At 47.5% G+C, this 13,445-nt stretch overlaps 1 protein-coding gene across 1 annotated transcript; it reads left to right on the top strand.

The window, feature by feature from the left end:
- Nucleotides 1–11: 11 nt before the first annotated feature.
- MRPS25 (mitochondrial ribosomal protein S25) lies at nt 12–12,482 on the top strand. Its single transcript, XM_029918206.1, has 4 exons — nt 12–274; nt 5,526–5,632; nt 11,382–11,469; nt 12,132–12,482. The coding sequence occupies exons 1-4, from the start codon at nt 141–143 to the stop codon at nt 12,322–12,324; spliced, it is 522 nt and encodes a 173-aa protein (XP_029774066.1). The 5' UTR covers nt 12–140; the 3' UTR covers nt 12,325–12,482.
- The last annotated feature ends 963 nt before the right edge of the window (nt 12,483–13,445 follow it).

Here is a 13,445-nt window from a genome sequence, read left to right as displayed (position 1 = left end):
GCCGGGAGGCGTCTCCCGTGCGTCTGCGCGGGAAGTGGAAGCGAGCGGGGAGGCGAAGCGGTGTGCGGTCGGCCGGGTGGGCGGCTTCCGCTGCTCCGAGTCTTTCGCTGCTCGGCCAGCGGCCCGGCCTCTCGGCCGCCATGCCAATGAAGGGCCGCTTCCCGATCCGCCGCACCCTGCAGTACCTGGCCCAAGGGGACGTGGTGTTCAAGGACTCCGTGAAGGTCATGACGGTGAACTACAACACGCACGGGGAGCTGGGCGAGGGCGCCAGGTCAGTCGGAACTCTTAGGGCCATCCTCAGGCCGCGCGGACCGCCGTGCTCACTGTAATGACGTGCTCGTGGCGCTGAGACCCGGAGCTGCTCTAGGTGCAGCTTAATCCTGGGGCTGGCCTCCTGAGCCGGATGCCATTGGCCCCATTTTACAGACGAGGAGACTGAGGAGCAGCTTGCTCCAGGTTTCATAGTGCGAAGAGGACAGCAGGGCCACGCTGTGCAGGCTGCAGTCGTGACGGAGGTGGGGTAGCTGAGGACAAGGGCCCCCTCCTCCTCTTGCCTCCCCAGTGGAGGCCTAGGCTGACCGGGGAGGCCACAGCCTCCTTAACTACCTGTGCCTGGCGGGCGAGCCGTGGGGAGCGGCGGCACACGTTCTGCTCTGGGTGGAGCCTGGTCCGGAGGCGACAGACCCCGTTTAAGTCCCAGCTTTAACAACTACTGGTTTTGGGTGAGTTGCTCCTTCTCACTGTCCCAAACCCGGGTGATACGTATGTTCAGGGCCGCTGTGGGGATGACCTGAAAGAAGTAACAGCTGCTGGCACTTCCTGACCCCTACCTAAGTGTGCAGCATCCACACGCATTATCTTATTTGATGTTTACAGACGCCCCATGGTTATCCACATTCTAGGGGTGAAGGAATGCACAGAGATATTAAATAACTCGCTTGTTCAAGGTGGCAGGCTGGCTAGTGGTTGTGAGTGGTGGCTGTGCACATGCTTGTCGTATGCAGGGCTCCTCACCTTTGTAATTGATTATGTCAGCTGTGTAGCCTCAGGCTCCATACCCTGACCCCCCACCATAAACTCCTTAAGGTGGGTTTTTAATCCTGGAGCAGAGTAGGAACTCCTTAAGTGGAAGTTTCCAAATGCAAGGTTTGAATTGAACCTTGAGGCAATAGTGGTGCTTTGGGCCTTTCAGGGATTAAGTATAAATTAACTGATCATCTACTGAATGCTTGGCTCTGTGCTGTGAGCTGGGAGTTCGGCAGTGTGTAAGGGAAAAGTTTGGTCCTTCAGAAGCTCTGGGACTAGGTATGTGGGATGGACCCAAATGGGACAGGGGGAGTGCTCTCAGTATGGAAGGGCCCCCCATGGTGAGGTGTCTTTGCTGCACAGCTGTTCAGGACAGCCAGAAGCTACCTGCTAGCTGTTTGCTGTCCACAGGTGAAGCCAAGAACTTGGACTTGGTTGCATGGGATCAGCTGGACTAAGGGCTTCTGGAATGGGTATCTAGATACTTCATCAAAACCCACTGTGCGTCCCATCCACTCCTTTGGTGCTGGGAGTCAGGGCAGTACCAGAAAGGAGGGAGGCAGTCTGGATGGGCCCCCTCGAATTGGGAAATATGCCCCGTCAAAGGAGACCATTCACTACTTGGCTACAGCTTAGCTATGTGGGCCCCGTGGAGAATGTCCGACTTGTCAAGAAGCCAGAAATTCAGATTTTTATATAAATCTGGTTTTTAAATTATCAGCCAATAAAAAATAGGCCTGTAGGACTTATAGTTGGATGTTCAAGTATTTTAATATCCTCTCGGTAAATAGGAACCATTTACCTCGAGATAAATAGGAACTGGGTCTCATTGTTCCTAATGGTAAAAACTTGCCTGTCTCACCTGTGTGTGCCCTTTGGGATTTTGTGCCCTTGGGTTTGAATCTACTTGGTTCATTGTAGCCTCACAGGCCTTGTGTGTTCATGTACCCATAGCATTTCACTGCCCCTCCCTGGATCGCCTCCGTTCCAAGTGCTGCCAGTACACAGCCCTGCGAGAGACACAGTCTGGGCGGTCTGCTGGGTGTGTGGGAAGCTGCCTTAGTGTCTGAGGGCTGGATCCATGATCGTCTCACATTTAGTGAGTTTTGTGGTCCAGCTGGAGCCTCAGGGGCTGGGTGAATTTGGTAATTTGATAGTGACAGAAGAGTGTGGCTGAAGTCCAGCTGCTCACAGCCCTAGTTCTTTGACTTATGGCTGTGTGACCTAGGGCAGGTTACTTGACTTTTCTGACCTGATTTCCTTAGTTATAAAACTCTACTGTGCAGGGTCCTTGAGAGGATTCAAGTATATTAAAATGCCTAACAAGGGAGTGCCTGGGTGGGTCAGTCTCTAGAGCATCTGACTCTTGATGTCAGGGCCAATAGAGTTCAAACCCCACATTTGGGTGTGGAGCCTACTTTAGAAAAACAAATAGTAAAATAAAATGTCTAACTAATAGGGTGTCTGTCATATACAGCAGGTGCTCAACTAAAGGTTTCCTACCATTGTCAACTTTATTGCCAGGCTTCAAGAACCATTTAAAAATTCCTGTCGAGATTTTGTCCTAGTAGTTCTGGGTGTCAGCAATATCTGCACCAATATGCCCTGGTTTCTTTGTATAAGGTTGGGATCCTCTGCTGTTGGGTGGGAATTGAGCAGAGGCATAAGCCTCGGAAGGTAACTTTAGCCTTGTCATGATCTGCAAGGCCTACAGTAGAGGCAGCAACTTTTTACATTTTTAATCATTTAATTAGTTTCCCCTTCATAGTTAAATACCATACCTAGAGAGCTAGTTCTTACTTTTCTAGCTTTAGGCATTATCTGCTGACTTGCCACCATGGAAGATGAGGGGTTACCTGTCTTTCCCCGACATTGCCATTCCTTAGCCAACACATTACTCAACTCTTCCTCCTCCCAGTATAGTCATTTCAGAATTTTGGATAGAATAATACTCAGTGTTTAATATGACTTTGCAAACACGCCACATAGTTGAACCAATTAGAGTGCTATGTTTATGTTTCCTGTTTGTTTTTGCAAAGCTTTTTGTTTTCCCTGGAGTTAATAAATGTCCTTGCTTTTGTTTCAATTGTAGACTCTGCCTTGGTTATTGGTTATGGAAGTCTCCCCAAGTAAAATGGTCATATAGTTGCTTTCTGTTGATTCTGTCAGTTGTCTTTTTTTTTTTTAATGTTTGTTTATTTTTGAAAGAGAGACAGAGCGTGAGCGGGTGAGTGACAGAGAGAGGGAGACACAGAATCCAAAGCAGGCTCCAGGCTCTAAGCCCTCAGCACAGAGCCTGATGTGGGGCTTGAACCCATGAACTGTGAGATCATTACCTGAACGAAGTTGGGCGCTTAACTTAGCCACTCAGATGCTCCTCTCAATTCTGTCTTCTTAAAAATAAATTACAAACTCTACTATGGACTGGTTGTCCTGCATTGCCATCATCTTGGTATAAATGTTGAGGCAGAGAGCCATACCTTGCCCTGGTTCAGACAGCTGAGAAGCGGTAAAGCTGGGAACCGATTTCTGTGCCGTGTAGTACTCGTACCTGTCTGTCATCTGTTGTATGGGGCAGGGTGGCAGCAGGAAGCAGAGGGCATTTATTTATTTATTATTATTTTTAATATATGTATATTTTAAGTTTATTTATTTTGAGAGGGAGAGACAGTGCAAATGGGGGAGAGGGAGAAAGAGAGAATCCTAAGCAGGCTCCACACTGTCAGCACACAGCCCAATGTGGGGGCTCAAACCCACACCCATGAGATCATGACCTGAGCCAGAATCAGGAATCAAACGCTTAACCGACTGAGCCACCCAGGCCCCCACTGGGCACATTTTAATTAGGATCATTGGGGGGACCCTTTAATTAAGGAACTGTTTATAGAGGTATAGGCAAGGATGGGGAAAAGAAACCACAAAGAACAGTGCAGGACCCCAGGTCTAGGTTTGCAAAAGTGAGAGGGAGAGGACTACCTAACAGGAGCCTGGGACTCAGCCAGGAGGCAAGTCAGGGAAAGAATACTTTCGACTCCACCCCCTCCCCCCCTCCAGTCTTGCCAGTGGTCACTGTTGGCCAAACTCAACATGAAGTCAGAGGTAAGCAACTCCACCTCATAGTCCAAGTAGATTAGCCGTTGAGGATGGAGAGTAGGTGGTGAGGGATTCCGACATGTAGCTGTGTCTTAATTAGTCATCTCTCAAGGGACATTTGTTGTTTCTGTTCCTTTGCTATAACAAATAATGTCTGTGCATTCAAGTGCGAACATACCTAAAAGCAATGAAATCACTGAGTCAGGATCTAAGCTTTTAAAATTTTGCTAGTTCCAAGTTGACCTCCAAAGAGTTTAATTTTTTTAAAAATTTTTTATGTCTTTTATTTATTTTTGAGAGACAGAGAGAGACAGCACGAGCAGGGGAGGGTCAGAGAGAGAGGGAGACACAGAATCTGAAGCAGCCTCCAGGCTCTGAGCTAGCTGTCAGCACAGAGCCTGACGTGGGGCTCGAACGTATGAGCTGTGAGATCATGACCTGAGCCAAAGTCGGACACTCAGCCTACTGAACCACCCAGGCGCCCCAATTTCATTCTTTTTTAAAAATGTTTCTTCATTTTGAGAGAGAGAGAGAGAGAGAATGTGAGTGGAGGAGGGACAGAGAGCGACACATACAGAATCTGAAGCAGGCTCCAGGCTCTGAGCTGTCAGCACAGAGCTTAGTGCAGGGTTTGAAACCATAAACGGTGAGATCATGACCTGAGCTGATGTCACTTAACCCACTGAGCCACCCAGGCGCCCCATCTGTGTTTTAAACTTAAGTTTAAAGGTCTTCCCGCTCTTAGGTTGTAAAAATTTTCTCCATATTTACTATTATTTATTTTTATTTGTTTCTAAGTTCATTTTAAGAGAGTGAGCGTGTGTAATCATGTGCAAGTGGGGGAGGGGCAGAGAAAATCCCAAGCAGGCTCCACTCAGTGTGGAGCTTGACATGGGGGTTGATCCCATGACCAGGAGATCACAACCTGAGTCCGTATCAAGAGTTGGACGCTCAACTGACTGAGCCATCCAGGCGCCCCGATGTTTTTATTTATTTTTGTGTTAAGGGATAATTTACATGAAGTGCACACCTGTTAAGTATGCAGTTTGGTGAGCTTCTGCCTATGAACAAATACACCTGTCTAAGCAGCACACAAGATCTGGGACATTTCATAGTTTTATTTTTACATTTATACTTCTAAGTGAGTTTTAGGTCAGTGTGCAGTGTGAGGTAGGGATACAGATGTCTTTTCCCTCAAATGATAAACCACAAGTCCTGACACCCACTATTTGGAGAATATAGTAATAAATTCTGAACTGCTGCTTTTCTCAAGCCTTTTTGTGGGGCAGGGTCCCCTGTGAGTCAGCTGAAAATTCTGGACTTTTCCCTTTAAAAATACCGAAGTGTACACTATTTCAAGTTAAAAACTCTGTTTCACAGGTTTAATTTCTCCCCTTTTGCAGGAAATTTGTGTTTTTCAACATACCTCAGATCCAGTACAAAAACCCTTGGGTCCAGATCATAATGTTTAAGAACATGACGCCGTCCCCCTTCCTGCGGTTCTATCTGGGTGAGTGTGGTCTCTGCTGAGGCCAGGACGGTCTTGCCTCCCATCCCTTCTCCCTGCCTCAGCCCTCAGGAGAGCTCTGAGGCAAGGTCTTTTGTAAACCCCCTTACCTCCGTTACTGGCTTTGCACCGTGGCGCACAGTGCCACTGAGGTCTGGACTCTTCCCCCACTTTCCAGCCCCATCTCTGTTGCCCCTATGTCTCCTGCCTGCCTCACACCCTACAGCAAACTCTTCCAAATTCCCTTGCCACATCTCACCTTGATTCTTTGCTCATGCTGGTCCCTCTGCTGGAAATCCACTTTCTACTTATTGATTTATTTTTAAAATCCTTCAGAGACTGCACGTGGGCACCACTTCTTCCAGGAAGCTCTCTGTGCACTCTTATGCTGCTCCTCCCGTTTCCCCCAGCTGCCCTCTCAGTGCTGGCCATGTCCTCTTGAGCAGTGTGTATCTGTGTGTCCTCTTCTGGGGCTCACACTTAACATGATGCTCTCCTATTCCCATGAGGCACTGAGCAAATATCTGTTTGGTTACATCAGGCTCAGTGCCTTGAAGTCACCTAGATGTTTTGGCCCAGCTCTCTACTCAGCGATTCTGACCATGAGCAAGTCATAGTCCCACTGATTAATTTCTCGGGCAAAGGTCCAACATCTGCCTTATGCCTTACATGGGTACAAGAACCAACTGAAGTGTAGTTTTGGAAATGCTTCAGGAAGCAAAATGATCTGTTCTTAAATTCATCCAGCAAAAAGGTATGGAGTGTCCACTGGGCCTAGGCACACATAGTGCCTGGGGTATTAGGGAGCCAGAGACAAGGTCTCTGCCCTTGTAGAGATGACATCTGAGCAGGAGGAGACAGAATGGACGAGAAACTTAACAAGACAGTATGTTAGAGGGTAAGTGCTGTGAAAGAAAAACTAGAGCAAGTTCAGGGGGTAAAGAGAATGCTGGTGCTGTAGCAGTTTTGTGTATATATTTTGTGTTTACACTTGAAAAATTAGTTTCATTGAATTATAATTTACCCATAATAAAACACACAGGTTTTCTGTGTATAAATATTCGTTTGTGTCTGGCGTTTCCTTATCATGGTTTTGCGACTCCTCTGTTCCGTATATCAGCATTCGTTTTAGTGCCGAGTAGGGTTCCACTGTATATGCAAATAAAGCATACCACTTTCTTTGTCCATTCACCTGTTGGCAGATAATCATTTGGGTTTTGTTAGATGCTGACACAGAGTTAGAAGTAGATGTATTGGCGATGAAGGGAGGGGGAGGGCAGGGAAAGTCTTCAGGTGGCCAAGCAGGTTGGACATCTCTGGAAGAAAAGGGAGAAGGAAGGAGGTCTGGACACACCTCAGAAGGTGCCGCAGGCCTGAGCAAGTCCGGCCCGGCTTGGCAGGACGTTCTGGCTCCGGGTTGGGTGGAGACAGCCAGGTCCTGGACACCGGCGCTGTGGGTGGGCAGCTCCTCCGCTGGGAGGGCCTCCGTGGCTGTTGACGGCTGTGTCTAGTCTCTGGCTATGAAGAGAAGGTGCGCGTCAGCGTCAGCACCTTCCGCACAAGTGGACTTTGTGGACATGGGCACTCTTCTGGGCCGCAGGATGGATGTGCCGCTGCTGTGAACTGCACTTCACCCTGCAGTCAGGATGGCAGGGGGTCCCCGTGGCTCTACACCTTACCTGCTGTCGTTTGCATTAGGATTTGTTTTTTTGTTTGTTTTTGCTACTGTTAATTACATTGGTTTCCCGTGGCTGCTCTAACAAATGACCACAGGCTGGGCGGCTTAAGACAACATAACTTTCTTCCATTTCGGTAGAAGTCCAACATGAACAAAAATCAAGGTGCCAGTAGAGTCTGACTTTGTGGAGGTTTGAGGGCAAATTCATTTATGTGGCTTTTCCAGCTCCTAGAGGCCACCCCCATTCTTTGGCTTGTGGCCCTTCCTTCCATCTTCAAGGACAGCAGCATGGCATAGCCAGCTGTTCTTCCACGGTTACGTGCCCCTGGGAACACAGCCCAGATAGGTTCTCTGATTTTAAGAGCCGCGTGATTAACTTAGGCTGCCGACACTATCCAGGAGAATGGCCTCATCTCCAGGTCCTTAACCTAACTCACTTCCGACAGCCCCTTTTGCCGCATAAGGTCACCTGTTCCCATGTTCTGGAGGAGTAGGACAGGGATATGTTTTGAGGCCATTCTACTTACCGCATTAAATATTTAAAATATTAGCCTTTCCAGGCTTCACTGAAGTTTTAATTTACGTTTCGCCGTATCTTTTCTTGTGCTTACTGGCCACTCAGATTTCTTTGTAGAGTCTGAATCTTTTGTCCATTAAAAAAAGAACAAACATCGGACTGTTTTCTAGTTGACTTCTTTATATGGCTTGCTTTTCTAATGGTTTCTTAGGAAGAGCACAGTTTTAACTTGGATGAACTCTAGCTTGTCAGTTCTTTTAATAGTTAGTGCTTTTTATGTCCTGCCCAAGAAGTCTCTTGTCTAGTATAAGGTCGCAATGATTTTCTCTTCTGTTTCCGTTTGGTTTTATAGTTGCAGATTGCACATTTGGGTCTCTGATATATAATCTGAGCTACTTGTGTATTAAGTGCGATAGGGCTTAAGGTTCATTTTTGGGTTTGGGGGTTGGGATACTCAGGTGTTAGAGCACCATGTGGTGAATGACCATCCTTTCCCTTATTTAGTTTCCTTGAAATTTTTGTCAAAACAGTCAACCCTGGGTAGATAAACACAACTTGGTATATCCAGTCAGTGGAATATTATTCAGCCATTAAGAGGCACAAAGCACCGAACCGACAGATGCTACAACAGGGAAAGCTTGAAAACATAAGCCAAATGAGAGAAGGCAGATGCAAAATAATATAATCACAGATTATATGATTCTGTTTATATAAAATGTATGAACAGGCTAGTCCATAGGGACAGAAGATGGTTGTCTAGGGCTGAGGCTGGTGTGGTGTGATGAGGAAGTGACTGCTTAACAGGCGCAGGGCTTTTCTCTGGGGCGATGTGAAAGTTCTCGAACAAGATACTGGTGGCAGTTACAGTTGCACAACATTGTGAATGGAATAAAAACCACAGAATTACATGCTTTAAAATGATAAATTTTGTTACATGGGTTTTACCACACAGAAAAGTCACATGTGGCCATATATTTCTGATCTCTTCATCCTCTCACTGATCATATATCTGTTCTTAGGCGCATACCACACTGTCTTGGTTTGTGGCTTTCTAATAAGTCTTTAGGATCAGGTAGTTAAAATTATTTTTTAAGTGTCTTTGTTTTTGAGAGGGAGGGAGGGAGGCAGGGAATGAGAATGAGCAGGGTAGAGGCAGAGAGAGAGAGACAGACAGACAGACACACACACACACACACACAATCCAAAGCAGGTTCCAGGCTTACAGCCATCAGTACAGAGCCCGATGTGGGGGCTTGAACCCATGAACCGTGAGATCATGACCTGAGCTGAAGTCAGACGCTTAACCAACAGAACCACCTAGGCACCCCTAAGATCAGGTAGTTTTAAATTTTGTTCTCCCTATGCCCTCCCACCACCACTTTATATGTGTATCTTTGCATTTATATATTAACTTTAAAACCTGCTTGCTTGTTTCTAGAAAAAAGCTTGCTGGGATTTTGATTGGAATCACATTACAGATCATTTTGAGAGTGGACATTTTAACAGCGTTGAATATCTTTTGTGACTACTGTGAAAAGGGTTATTTCTTAAATTCATTTTCCAGTTGTTTGGTTACACAATTATAGAAGTCCAGTTGATTTTTATGTATGGGCCTTGTGTCTTGTATCCTTGCTTATAAATTATTATTTCTAGGAGGTTTTATTTTCTAAATTCCTTAGGATTTTCAACATATACAATCATTTCATCTATAAGATAGATTTTTTTCCTTTCCAGTTTTTTCCTTTCCTTTTTCTGTGTGTCCAGTGGCTAAAGTGGCTGTGATAGTTTGCATTTTAGGAACTGTGTAGGAAAGTACTAATTACTCTGCACCCTCCCTGGCACTTGTATTACCCATTAAAAAAAAATTCAAGCCACTCCAATATCGTCCTATGGTTTTAGTTTGCATTTTCTTAATGACTATGAGTATCTTTTCATGTGCTTACTATTTTTGTTTTTAATGTTTTGTTTAGTTTTCATACAGAGAGACAGAGCATGAGAGGGGGAGGGGCAGAGAGAGAAGTTACAGAACCGGAAGTAGCTCCAGGCTCTGAGCTAGCTGTCAGCCCAGAGCCCGACGCGGGGCTCGAACTCACGAACCTGAGATCTGACCTGAGCCGAAGTCAGAGGCTTAACCGACTGAGCCACCCAGGCGCCCCCTCATGTGCTTACTATTAACTGTTGTGTCTTTGTTCTTAAATGTTTATTTACATATTTCATATTTTCAGTAGGATTGTTTTAAGGAGTTGAGAGAATTCTTTATACATTTGGGATACAGGTCCTTTATCAGATGTATACATTATGAGTATTTTGTCCTAGTCCTTGGCTTTTGCTATCTTTTGAAACACGTTTTGAACTTTCATGAATTTCAGTTTTTCATATTGTTTTCTTTAATGGACCACATTATTGAGGTCATATCTAAAAATCTTTGTCTAGGTAAGGTTATAAAGATTTTCTACATTCCAAAAGTATTATAGCGGTTTTAGCTCATACATATAGGTCTCTGATCCATTTTCAAGTTTTTTCTTTTTTTTCTTTTCAGTGTTGTGAGGAATTATGTTGGTGTTGGCATCTTTGCTGAAAGTCAGTTGGCCAAAAATATGAGTTTATTTCTGGACCTACTCTTTTCCATCAGTCTGTAGTGTGTTCTTATGCTAATACCACAGTCTTGATTACTGTCGGTTATAGTAAATTTGATATTGGAACATGAACATCCTCCCATTTTCTTGTCCTTGATTTTTTAACTTTTTAAATTTTTTTAAATTTATTTTTTAACAGTGCGTAGGTCAGGGAGAGGGGCTGAGGGAGGGAGCATCTTAAGCAGGCTCCACACTGAGCTCGGAGCCTGACGCAGGGCCCTATCCCATGACCCTGGAATCATGACCTGAGTCAACCTGAGTTGGTTGCTTAACTAATTCAGCCACCCAGGAGTCCCCATTTCGTTTTTCAAAATTGTTTTGGCTATTTTGGGTCCTTTGCATGAATTTGAGGCTTGATTTGTTTCTATGAAAACACCTGCTAGGATTTTGATAGAGATTGCACTTGAATCCATGGTCCAGTGTGGGGAGAATTGCTGTCTTAATGATATTGAATATTCTATCCATGAATGTGGAAAACTGCTTTCCATTAAAATAGTATGTTTTTGGGGCGCCTGGTGGGTCATTCGGTTGGGCATCTGACTTTGGCTCAGGTCATGATGTCATAGTTCGTGGGTTCAAGCCCTGCATTAGGCTCTGTGCTGACAGCTCAGAGCCTGTAGCCTGCTTCAGATTCTGTGTCTCCCTCTCTGCCCCTCCCCTGCTCATGATCTGTCTCTCTCTCAAAAATAAATTATTAAAAAAAATTAAAAAATAGTATTCTTTTGCATGTACCTCAAATAAACTCATGTTTAAAGAAATGTGGAAGAAGATGGGTAGCATTATGGGTTATGTGGAGAAACACATTTGTCTTACCGTTAAAATGTTTCTCTACTGAAAGCAAACCCATCACCACCACTGGAGGCTCTGAAGTGCACTGCTCAGTCCTCAGTGCTGCTTGTCCCCTTTGCTTCCCATTTCCAGATTCCGGGGAGCAGGTCCTCGTGGATGTGGAGACCAAGAGCAATAAGGAGATCATGGAACACATCAAAAAAATATTGGGCAAGAGCGAGTGAGTTGATGGGGCTGACCTGGAGGGGGACAGAAGTGTCAGCACAGGCGAGGGAGGAGCGAGCCATCAGGAGGGCACACACCAGCCAAAGGCAGGTGGCAGAGTCCACTCCATCTGGCTTTGCTGCTTCCTGTGTGTGCGCCTGTTTGGGCTCTGCCTCCCTCTGCTGGGAGGTGGGGCAGAGACCTCCGTGTCTCCTGGGCTTGATAGGAGGCTGAGGTGCTGGGGCAGCACCTGCCCTGGGCGGTTGTGGCCAATTCTCCTTGGGATTCTCCCTTTGAAGCTGCTGGGTGTCTCACCCCAGCATGTGCTGGGATCTATCTTTTTTACACAGATGGAAGGAGGGAAAGGGAGGGAAGCCAAGAAAAGTATGTCTTGGAGGAAGCACACAGAGGCCTTCAGAGGCCCCTGCATCCTGACCATGTGCCGCGTCAGAGCTGCGGCCGGCTTGAGGCCGCAGGGAGGCTGTCCACTGCTGTGCTGGCCTGGGCCTGTGGCCAGCGTGCTGGGGAGGCCATCAGGCTTCGGGGGTGAGGAGCAGATCAAGAGGCACAAGAGAGCCAGGCCTCCCTGGCTGATGGGTGCATGTGGCCAAGAAGTCCCAAGATGCCAGGAGGCTCAGAGCAGTGTTCCCATACTTCGTTGTCTGTGCTCTCTGGCAGGGAAACCCTGGAGAGAGAGGAGCAGGAGAAAAAGCAGCTTTCTCACCCGGCTCACTTTGGCCCCCGCAAGTACTGCCTGCGGGAGTGCATCTGCGAAGTGGAAGGGCAGGTCCCCTGCCCGGGCCTGGTGCCCTTACCCAAGGAGATGACGGGCAAGTACAAAGCGATGCTGAAAGCCAGCGCCCAGGACTAAGGCCCCTGGCTGTCCTCGGAGGGACTCTGAAAATCTCTTGGCATGAGGGTTCCCATCACACAGCTGTGTGGAAGGACACGGGAGGGCTGGGAGAGTGTCTGCCATTGAGCTGCTAGACCATCTCTGCTCCAGGTCAATAAAATGCTTCCAGATCTCCAGAGGCGTGGTGCATGTCTGGTCTGCTGGGCACAGGAGGAAGGCCACACAGGGATGGAGACTGTCTAAGGACTCCCTGTTGACGTCCCTGTGTCAGGCCTGCTGGCCTTTCCTGGTCTCTGTTGGCTTCAGTATTTCTTCCAGACCCTGCCACAGAGTTAGGAGCTGCTGTGGTTGGATCTAGCAGGATCTGGCTGGAGCCGTCTGCATGGCAACTACAGCCAACCAACTTTCCTCCAAGAGGCTTGGCTGCAGGCGAGCAGGCCAAGTAGGAGGCCCGCATGGTGGCCACAGACCGGCCTTCCTCACGTGTGGGTCCCCGTGAGGCAGCTGCTGCCAGCTGCCACTCCCCAGCCCCATTTGCAGAACAGTGGGGTAGACGGGTGGGGTGCTGGCTGGTTGAGACCCTGAGGCCTTGCTGGAGTGCTGGCGTTGGAGGCTGCCTCTCAGCCTGCCATCTTGCTCATCAGGCCTCACTCTCGAAGGGTTGGAAGAGGAGGGAAGGACCACCCGGTTCTTTTCTCCCAGGACATGGATACTGCCGTCACTGAGGGATGCTGGCTTCCACCCTGAGGTGACAGCGGAGCCCTCTAGGCTTACTTCAAGGTTTACTTGGCTGAGACTATAAATGTTGGGGGATCAGCCCATTAAATCAGGAGGGATTTGGCTTTTACATTTGATCTGTGTTCAGTGGTGATTCTGTACCAGACTCGTGTCTGGGGAGATAGCCAGTGGGGCCGGGCAGGGGCGGCTGCAGGCTTGGCAGTCCACACCAGGAACTGCAGGTCCACATCTCCCTTTACCATTTTGGAGGGTGGGCGGAGAAATCGGTCCCCCATGCTCACCGTTCTCTTCATGTTTTTTAATAACCCCGCCCAGCTGACTGTCGCCTTGGCCTTGACGCCAGCTGAGGCTGTGATTGGGCCGCTAGAGCTTTTCCGAGGGTTTGTGAGCCAGTGCTGGGG

This window comes from Suricata suricatta, chromosome 12, assembly GCF_006229205.1.
Source record: "Suricata suricatta isolate VVHF042 chromosome 12, meerkat_22Aug2017_6uvM2_HiC, whole genome shotgun sequence".
NCBI lineage: Eukaryota > Metazoa > Chordata > Mammalia > Carnivora > Herpestidae > Suricata > Suricata suricatta.
Note: the sequence above shows the minus strand (reverse complement) of the source record. Positions and strands in the feature narration are given on the sequence as shown.

Coding starts and splice junctions, on each gene's coding strand:
- MRPS25 (XM_029918206.1), top strand. CDS start 141: ATGCCAATGAAGGGCCGCTTCCCGATCCGCCGCACCCTGCAGTACCTG. Junction 275..5,525: donor GAGCTGGGCGAGGGCGCCAG/GTCAGTCGGAAC, acceptor CCCCTTTTGCAG/GAAATTTGTGTTTTTCAACA. Junction 11,470..12,131: donor AAAATATTGGGCAAGAGCGA/GTGAGTTGATGG, acceptor GCTCTCTGGCAG/GGAAACCCTGGAGAGAGAGG.